Below are 10,517 nucleotides of genomic sequence, written 5' to 3' on the forward strand. Positions count from 1 at the left end.
ACACTTCATACGTTACCAGCATCTGGAATTTTTCGTTAAGTAAACCAAATCAGAACTTGAAGAAAAACTCTCAAGGCATGGACCAAACAGCAAAAGTAAAATAGATTACTTTTGCCGAAAATTAATAACAGTTTTACAGAAATGTTCCCATTCTAAAGCAATTTCGACACGGATTATTTTGTGCCGTTTTTCCAATAAAGTATTATCGGCATTTTTCCGCCCTTATCAGATATCATGGGTTCTCGCCATTTTTCGGAATAAACCAGTTGGGATGACTGTTGAATTATGGTAAGGTCAGCAAACCAACCGAACAAGTTGCAATTGGGAAAGACTGGAAACTGGGGAATTCAGAAATGGTAAGGAAATTTCCGCCGTTCCGTTCCGTCCCGAACGGAAAAAGAGGATTAACTCTGGAGATAGTTTTCCGGAAAATTACTGTTTCATTTGATTTTCTACCGAAATTTCCGCATTTTTTTGCTAAATGGTAAGTACCCCATGCTTCAAGAAATACTGAATCAAGTGATTAACATGTAGAAAAAATAATTGAAATTTATTGAAGGACTGGTTGGAATGGACGAAAATAATAAAATTTTCTTCCGCTCAGTTCTTTAAATTTTTGCGCATCTATGATCAAACTCTTACCCACTCATTTCTTTTTGATTCTGAATTCTTTTACTGACACTGATTAGGTGTACATTTCCAAACATTGCTGACATATTAGACAGTAAATCCTCCCATTGAGATCTTGAGGCGAACCGGGCCGGATCGGAAAACCCCCACATACGTCAGGTTTTCGTTATCGTGGGCGGAGTTGAACGTCTGTAGAGTCATTTTCACCCTTTATCGGCCACATTTGCCCCTGTTCGTGGCGTGTACAGCCTAGGTGAAGACGTCTCACTCCTGAGACCTGGGAACGAGGCTGTCCTCCTTGCCATCTCATCTAAGACAGGCTGGGGAAGGATAGCGGTTAATACCCAGTAGTCGCGTCCATGCTAAAGAAACCGGAGTGAGTGCTTCGCTGGCAATGAGCGTTCTAGTAGTCAAGTGAGCACGTTAAATAATTAACACTATTCGAGGAACCAAGATTTTACTCTCTATATACATTGCCAAACACTTGGAAAAAACGAAGTGTTATGTTATATCTTGTGATATCGACGAGGGACATGATGGGGGAGGGGGGAGGTTGGGGGGCGACGATTATTATCTGGGTAATAAATCTTAAGTCAGGGCAACTGGTATTGCACTAATCCAAATTACTTTCGCTTTTAGAACGCTTTTGTCTGCTTGTGTTTTTTTTTTTCCTTCAGTGTTTCTGTGATTTTCTGTAACTATATTTTCATCCCATTTTCTCGTGCTTTACCAGTAAGGCAATTTTACTGATTTATTTATTTTTAGTTTGGTGGTGGTGGGGGGGGGGGGGGGGTATGGGGTGTGTTTTCTCATCTCATTAAGAGCCTCCTGCCCCTCTCGAATTTTCAGGCCATGCGTGGGTTTCTTGTTAAATGTGTAAACCTACGACACAATTCAAAAGGAGACATCATATCAACGCGGCCGGTAACAAAATAAGTGCCATTCTCAAATTAAGTTGCATTTTGTTTGTCGAATATCCGGATACTCTGTTGCGAAATCGTGTGTGGCCTCAGCAAAGAAAAAAAAGAAAAAACTATAAGGAATATCGTTCCCATTAGACCACCTGGGGAAGATGATGGAAAGACAGTTAAAAGGGCCATATGCGATAGACACTTTGCATAAGTGGCGCCTAACTTTGATGAATAACAATACTTTACACATTCTAAGCCTCCTGTTTGTGTTTCCAGACAAAGGATTTTTCCCATGAATATGAGGCTAGCTTGGGATGTATAAAGTATCGCTAAAACTTGGCGCCATTTATGCAAAGTGTCTTCGTTATATTATGTATTTCTTTTAGGTATTAAATTTAGCTCTTATTAACCGAGCAGGAGGTCTGTACGGGAGAATCTTAACCGAGGTCGGGAGTACAGACCGAACGCAGTGAGGTCCGTACACACGACCGAGGTCAAGGTTCTCACATACAGATCGACTAAGCTCGGTTAATAAGATGTTTATTATATGGCAAACAAGAAAAAATTAATTCGTTTAATGTAACTGGTTTGTACAAGCTGACATTTTGCTTACGAACGGCGATGAGCTGAACTTAATTCTGCCAAACTCGTCCTCTTTACTTTTTTTCCTCATCAGGCTTCGCACTTACATGATATGGATATTTTCTGGAACTAATATTTTGGAAGAAAATAGTCAATATTTTTGTATTTAGTTTGCAATTTTTTCACGGCAATCAAATTCGTGAATTCGGTAGTTCCCAGTCCTTGAGAGACACAGCCATATAATAAGTGTTATTGTATTATTTCGAATCCCATGGGGATAATCAGACCTTTTTATACCACTCCTTGTGAATATCATATCAGTTTACTGGAGGATATTTTTCCTTATTAATTATAATCATCATTGTGTAAAATAGCGTATGACACTTCACGTATATTCTTTGGCTTGTAACCCGTGTTCAGCGTGTCTCAGGTTCTTGTGAATGAACTCGATTGCTGGCAGCTCCCTCCACTATATTTGTTGTTGGTGGTGGTGTTTTTTTTGTGTCCTTTACTTCGATAATAGAAATGTTTTCTATTCGGCTGAGCGAAGCGCTGGCGAAAGCGAAAGCTGCTTCCAAAACAGAAGAGTCTTCTGGACAAACCTAATATTTCCAAGGTCAAGATAAAGAAAGAAAATAAGGAAGGAAAGAAAGAAAGAATAAAAGAGAGAACGAAAGAAAGAATCAAAAGCAGGAAGATGCAAAATTTAGGCTACTTTCTTTTACTTTTTTTTAGGAGGATGAAAAAAAGTGTGATCATATGTCACTCGTTTGACTTGAAACGTGAAGTGGGAACCTTTTTTCGTGAAATGTGATTTAACAAATTAATAGCCGTGAAGTGTGATTTTTTACTCTCAATACCCTTGGAACTAAAATATTGATCGGAAAAAAAAGAGAAGTAAAACCACATCTACCCCCAAATCAAAGATTAGCTCGCGTTAAAACCAAAACGCGCCTTTTTTTCTTCCAGCATTGACATTGGGAAGGGGGAGGGGGGGAGGAGGGGAGGGGGAGGTGTGGTCCTAATTTTTCGTTTCAATTGACTAAGAGGTCTAAGAGGGTAGCTTGCAAGCAAGTTCTCCCGTCGTTGTCTTGTATTCCAAGAGCTGCCAGGAGGGCTTCCTTGAAACGAGAATCTAGTTTTTGTCGTAAATTGCAATTTTCTGCCGATTGATGAAGCGTGAAGTAACCTAAAGTAACTTGAAGTAACGTGAAGTACGTGAAACGTGGTGTGAACGGAATCCACTTCTCAGTGTCCCTTTCTCAACCCTAAGTTCGGACAATACTAGGGGACAGTCAAGAGTTATAAAACCTCGGAGGCAACATGTTTAGTCTTGCCGCAATAAATTACGTTCCCGTGCTCTAAACAACCGTAGAGTGATTCTCATTAAGGCCCGGGGTCGCTCCTCTCACTCCCTCCGTTCCTCAGGCTATGGTAACTGCGAATCACGCAATTCTTTTTGTGACAAAAGAACGGATCGAGAAGGTTTTATTTCTAAAAAAAACGACCGTATCAGTTGAATATTTTGCTTTTTTTTTTTTTTAGCAATGAACACAAGAGACAACATAGCAATACTGTATTTTCCTTTAACAGCTTTTTTGCCCATTTTTGTCGGCTTTTTCCTCTTGTTAGAAAGTTGACAAAGTTGACTGGAAAGTAGTTTTTCATCCTGGCGGGGCAGAGTGGGAGGGGAGAGTCGGAGGGGAGAGGGGAAGACTTGGGCGTGATGTAAACCTCCTCTATCATCTTCTCATTGGAAGGGGTAAGGATATAAAAATATTTGCCAATATTCTGACACATAAGACTAGAAAATCCAGACCAAAAAATTATGATCAACTTGTGGTATGAGAGCAGTACTTCCTGAAGAAAAGTATTCTTGGTTCTAATATTTCAAGCTTCATTTTCATGCCAAGAAACACTTCTTTTAATGTTGAGGAAAGACATGCCAAGTGTATTGGATTACGACTGAGGTCACTTCTGTGGGCTGCAAGCCAGTCGAGGATCAATGCTCTGATTGCCATGTTAGGACATTTGCTTAAAGAGTATTCAATGCTATTGCATTATCAGTGTATGAACTCAGGGGATTTTGTCATTCTTGGTTTGCCAGAAATGAAATAGTTTGTTGGTGTGTACAGTACTTGTGAGAGGCAGACATATTCTGAGTAAGAGTTTTAATATTATATTAAAATATTGAATCACTTGCACCAAAAATAGAAACTTAACAAAAATAAATACAATAGATAAGGACATAGTTCATTGGTCAAGAAAAAATAGAACCCAAAACAATCAGGGTGTTGATCTGACACAGCCAAATGTGATAAGAGTATTTTAAAGGATGTCATTTCATCCTACCAAGCAACATTCATGACTAGACAATCACACTGTTTGCTTAAATACTGGACAGACATCCTAAAATTGAATGTTTAGAGGTAAAATAAGCTTGAATTGCAACCGCAAGTCTGTTAACAAGTCTACAATTCATCCTTTAAAATTATGATTGAGCTCTTCAAATCGCGCAAGTGAAACTTGAATCTAGACCGCAAAGAGCTTAACTCAGTTAGTACAAAAGAACTCAGTGAAAAAACTTCTGTTCAGTGATAACACCATTTACAAGTCAAAACAGTCATAGATTTATCATTTCAATGGCTGATATATCCAAAAACAATTCATCGGAAACAGAGGCACAAGGTACACTTAATGCAATTTAATAAAGTTCTAGATAAGTTCAATTAGCTCTTCACTCAATGTACACGGCAATGTATAATCCCAAATAATTTTTAACACTACTAAGAAATATCTCACGTTTCATTTAGGCTCTCTCTTTAAAGAAAACTTCAACTGCTTTCTGTGAAGAGTCAGGCTTAGTAAAATTTCAGAATGATTTTGTTACCCAACAGCCGACACCACAAGAAATGTTATCACCCTATAATTTCCAAAGGGGACTGATTTCTTATTTCTACCAACAGTTGAAATACACTGTCAAGCATACCATTATCTTTATGTACAACCAAATTCTCATAACAGACACCAGTGCAAATCTTTAGTTTTCAGTAAGGAGATTAATATCATCATTTTAAGCTTGGCAATAGAAATGTCCAAAGCAGCCTTGTTTCATTACTTAATCTGCAAATGTTCTCACTGCACAGGGGAACAATATAAGGAATCTGTAGGTACAAAAATTTATGAAAAGGTTGAAGAATATAAACAGACAAAACAAATTGCAGTCGATGTTACAATATAAAGAAATGGGTGCTAATGAGCAATAGGTTTTCAATGAATGTCTCCCAGATAATGGTTTCATACAAAATGCATGTTTTTAAAAAATAATGTTGAAAGGATAATTTCTTACATTTAGGAGAAAACTTTTCGACAAAATTTACAGAAGCAGTCTTACCATTGCTGATAGTTGATCAAAGTCTTAGTTTCTAAGCAACCTTTGCTTTTGATAATTCTAACTATAGAATTCATCAATAGTTATTTTGTTTTGCTCAAACTAGCTTTTGTCAATCTTGAAAAGGTATGAAGGAAACTTGCGATGAAAATTAGTTCACACGAGGACAAAAATTACGAAAAAATAGATTGTGTTTTTGAAATATAAAAAATATAATGCAACGTTGCTTAACCGTGATTAGGTTTAGAATCTTCAAAAAGGAGAAATTTGGATGATTGAAACGATAGAGAAAACGTTTTACTAATAAAAACGAGCTAGCGAAATGAATTACACCACAAGGCCAAAAGGATATATAATCTGTTTTGCTCTGAAGCCTTTGCCATTAAACGCTATTAGTTGCAGCAAAGAGTAAATTTATATTTACAAGACGACGCATATAAGCCAATACTTAGTGGTATTTCATGGAAAATACTGTGCGTGGTGTGTCTAATAAAGCTAAATTACTTCAGTTTCAGTTGAAGACGAAACAATGTTAGAAGTTGCGTCGCAAAGAGGTAGTTTAAACTCAGCCGTAGCGATGGGAACGCTTTCAAGCTTTGATTCGGCGACTGTTACTTTTGGAACATTAGGATCAGAAACAGGAGCGAGCGGTTTTTTGTTCGTTGACAGCTTCTTCCGCCTTCTTTTCAATTTTCGCACCTTGTTAGAGATAAACTTCGCCTTGGAAAGTAGTTCCTTTTGGACTGGTTTGGGTTTTAGCGTTGACTTCTGAGGGCTTCGAACAACTGGCCCTCCAAGAGTCCATTGCCACACGGGATGCGATGAATGTGGTTTGATGCCTTTCGGGCAAGCCATGGTGAAAGACGGACACAAACCTCCATCTGCTAGAGTCAACAGCGAGGTCGCTGGAAATAAATTTAAAAGTTTAAAATTGCAGTTTGCCTTTAAAGCAGGATTTGCCTTTGGTTTCTTTGGCTTGGGTTTGCTAACTTTGGCTGGTGTGACGTCGGTTGATCGAGTACAGTCTGAGGTGGCCGGAGCAAAAAATTTGGTCAAAGCTTTTCCGACAAGCCTCTCAAGAACCGTGTCTTTCTTCAACAGTTCTTCTTTAGCTTGTTTATCAATGTCAAGTTGTGTTTTTGGACTGGACCCTCTCTGAGGAAGGCCACCTAGTTTCTTTTCTTTTGAAATGTCAGTTAGCTTAATTTTGTCAGGACTGGCAACTTTTCCGTTAAGCGAAGTCTGCTCCTTGCGCGCTTTGAGTTTCAGGAGTTTGCCTTTAGCCTTTCGCTTGAACTTTTTCTTCTTTATGATTCCCGCACGGTCTTGTCTTTCTCCTAAGATTAAATCTTTGGTGATGAGTGGCTTACTTTCAATTTCCTCTTTCAAACTTAGCGGTTTCCTGCATTTTTTCGCCTTCTTCACTTGTTTTTGATGAAAAAGAGGTTTAGCTGGACCGCACACTCCTTCGAACAGAGGAGTTAAAACAGCCGGTCGCGCTTTCTTTCTGGGTTTGACTTTGCGTTGATGCAAACAGTTCGTTACCTCATTGACGGGACTTTTTTGTTCCACAAGCCACGAATCTTCAAAGCGTTTTAACAACAAAGCTGGAGGCGATAATGTCAAGCTTTTCCCAAGATTTCTTATTTCCTTTGTTTTGTTTTTCTTTGGTGTTTTTAGCTTCAGTGTACATGGCGAAGTATGTGCGTGTTCTTTAATAGCGTCTTCGTCCTTTCTTAACGACCCGCTCAGCTCGCCAGCTGAAAAATCTGTCTTTGTCGGTGTACTTGCATTCGACAACGCCGTTGAGCCGAAACCACTGTCATTTGACGAGGAATCAGAAATCAGCGTATCAAAATCTTGCTTGTTCGAGTTACAACGGCTGGTAGGAAATTGACTAACTTCTTTCACTTTGTCGCTTTCTTCATGTCCATTTAATTCGCTCCTCTTGGGAATTTTCAATGGCGACTCAAACGGTTCCTTGATATCCAAATTGTTTGACGACCTTTTCTTCCCTCGAGCCACTTTCCCCATCTTTTTGTTCGGTTCCGAACTGTTGTCACGCTTCTTTACGCGTTTCTTGTTAGCGCCGAGATTCACCAAGCTCATCGTTTGAGTAAAATTCGTCACATGGTGTGAAGAAGACGGCGAATCGAGATGGCACCCTTCCTCGTCCTTGTACCTGTTAACGTTCCCAGAAGTTAGATCTCCGTCAATGGCTACGCGACTGGCATTGTCCGTTAATGTTTTATTTACTTCACAATCGGTCGAAGAGCGCGATTTCAGTTTCTTCGCTGTAGCGACTTTCGTCAACCTTAGCTTGGGTTTGAGTGGCGCAGAGGTTTTGTGTTTACAAAGTACTGCTAATTTGTTAGCGGTTGTATTGCTGTTCAGCTGGGTCGATGCTGTCTTCTCGTTGTCGTTAAGAACACTTTCCATACTGGTAACTTCACTAGCGGGTTCCTCTGCGTTCGCATCTCTTGAGATTGCTTGGTTGAATTCGCTTGGTTTATCGATATACATTGAACAGTATTTCTCAACTTCTGTCTTTGATAGCAGTGTACAGTTGGCTGACGAACCGTGAATTCCATTCACTGTCTTTAGCAGTTTGATTTCTTCTGGCTCACAGAAGTGCCTGCGAACTTTCATTTTTTCCATTCTAGTAAATAGCGTAGTTCGCGGTGTTGTCGGCAAAACAAGTGCCAATAGCTCGGCTAATGGTAGCATATATTCTCCGTCGATATTCAAATATGCCAGTTCAACACCACGAAATACGAGCCTTCCACACAGAGGGGCTTGTTTCTCCTCCACTGTCTCTTCTGGTGCAGGTTCCGCGGTCATCATGGTTCCACTATGTGAAAGATTGTGAAACGACAGCCCGAAAGCTGTTCAAAGCCAGAAGTTAGCCTAGAATCTGTTCGACAGATTACATGAAGATCTGCCGCTCTAAGGTCAAAACAAACGTGCCGATAACGTCAACTTACAGCCTGCACTCTTGCCTCAACACAGATCACTTCGATTCCGCCTCAACGTTGTCCAAAACGCGCCGATTTACCTTGTAATGTTGGGGTACGGTGACTCTTTTACTTCAGACTCACGTTAGCCCCATCTCAAAAGCACGCCTCTTTGCCGCTAAGCTCATTTGCTCCAGGATCGCGCTGTGATTGGCCAATAACAAAGTAACGCAACCTGATTGGTTAGAATCGCGCTACGTTGTTATTGAAAACATCATGTATTTCCTTCGTCGTCGAGGTTGTGAAAATCGGGTCACATACGATAGCAGGACATTTACACTTCAAAAGCAGCGATTTCCAAGCAATTGAGCCTCGATTTTCTAGTACTTGATCAGTAAATGAAGGAAGTTTCATCGCGACAAGATTCACCTCAAGCAGAAATGCGTGTTTACCTTGGTTATCATTTGAGCGTCTTGGTGTTAGAGTCAGCTGGCCTCTACTTCATCAAATACAGTGATAAGGTTTTGCATAACTATTCTAAACATATTTATGATGTGAATGAAGTGTAAATGTGCCTTTTAGCCTGGAATAATGAGCTGTATAGTTTCGAAGGTGAACTTGTTACTTGATGGCACGCAGCGATGCAATCAACACCCAGAAATGCAGGGCAAGTTTTGTTACTGTATGTCGGAAGACCTTCAAGTTATTCGAGCTCACAAATCCGTCACAAACGAATAGTACACAAATGAACACTTCTATGGCGTTTTATTGCCGTTTTGATATTTTATCTTGGATATTCAGTCCTTGGGTGTGATCTTAAATTCCATGTTGCTCTATTTTAACTCACTGAGTTGATGTGGATATGCATATTTTAGTAACGTCAATGTCGTTCCCACTGCATGCATGTAGCTCGGATCAGTACCCAAGGTATCATTGTTATGAAAGGCAACTCAACTGCAGCCCAATTTTGCACAGGTTTTAATTTACAGAATCTGAAACATTTGAAGCTAGAAAGTTTATTGACTGAATGATTTTATGTGGAAACTTCAGCCGAGTTTCGTGCAAGGTTTTGTTAGAGAACACAATCGCGGGTCAGAATGGTTTTGCCAGCTTCAACTTGCATTGTTGTAGATCAGATTTTTACTGGTGTTCAACGACTTCAAAGGGCATCACATTTACATCAACTTTATTAATTCTGGTTGCTTGCTATCAGTACAGTAGTTTTAAAAGATCTGTATTTTTTGTCCAGTATTTCGATAAGAGTAGGACCTCTCCAGGATTGTTACGTGTAATGAATCTTATATGTAACAGAGCTTGATAAATAAACACTTCTCTTCGCTGCTGCAAATTACTGCAACTACCTGATTTGATTTCAATAATTCTTCCTAATTGCTCAAACAAGGAATCAGCCTGAGTCGACCGGGTGTAACTCTTGTTATGAACTTCAAAGAAATTTTGAGGGAATGATTTTATGGAACTTTGAGAAAGCCACTTGTATTCAATGTGGAACTTTGCAATCGATCGCGCGCTTCAAGACATCTCACTGTTTGCAGCATCGCTTCCTTCACAAACGAGGAAATGTATTAGTTGTGTGGGTGTTTTGGCCGATAGTCAGGCGAAACAGTTTTTGATTGCCGTTGATTCGTCACCCAAACGACTACGTTACGGATACAATCCATTAGCTAGTTTAGCCACAAGTCAAGATTTGCATAATTATTCTCTGATGTCTCGAGCGTTTAACACGTTTCAAATTCAAAGGTTTAAACAAGTTCTATGGTGAAGTATTTGACTCGAGTGTGACCAATCGACGTGAAGCGATCTCAGTTGTTAGAGTCGATCCAAATCAGCAACGTTACTTCGTAGAAACTTGAAGATAAAGTCGTAGTCGCTGATAAGGTCGTGAAAAGATCCTACCGTAACTACCTCAACAAGAACGATTCGGAAATAATAACAAAAATTAAACACTGCAACGGAAGCTAGGGGGTTGCATGGTTTCCCACAAAGGAAAACGTAACGATTAATGTTCAATACTTGAAACATTATGTCCCT

General features: G+C 39.6%; 1 protein-coding gene across 1 annotated transcript; it reads right to left on the reverse strand.

The window, feature by feature from the left end:
* Positions 1-3,807: 3,807 nt before the first annotated feature.
* On the reverse strand, positions 3,808-10,495 carry LOC145488479 (uncharacterized). Its single transcript, XM_081467357.1, has 2 exons — positions 8,499-10,495; positions 3,808-8,399 (listed from the first exon to the last, which is right to left on the reverse strand). The coding sequence occupies exon 2, from the start codon at positions 8,356-8,358 to the stop codon at positions 6,010-6,012; it is 2,349 nt and encodes a 782-aa protein (XP_081323483.1). The 5' UTR covers positions 8,359-8,399; positions 8,499-10,495; the 3' UTR covers positions 3,808-6,009.
* Positions 10,496-10,517: the final 22 nt, after the last annotated feature.

Source organism: Orbicella franksi, chromosome 5, assembly GCF_964199315.1.
Source record: "Orbicella franksi chromosome 5, jaOrbFran1.1, whole genome shotgun sequence".
Classification (NCBI taxonomy): domain Eukaryota; kingdom Metazoa; phylum Cnidaria; class Anthozoa; order Scleractinia; family Merulinidae; genus Orbicella; species Orbicella franksi.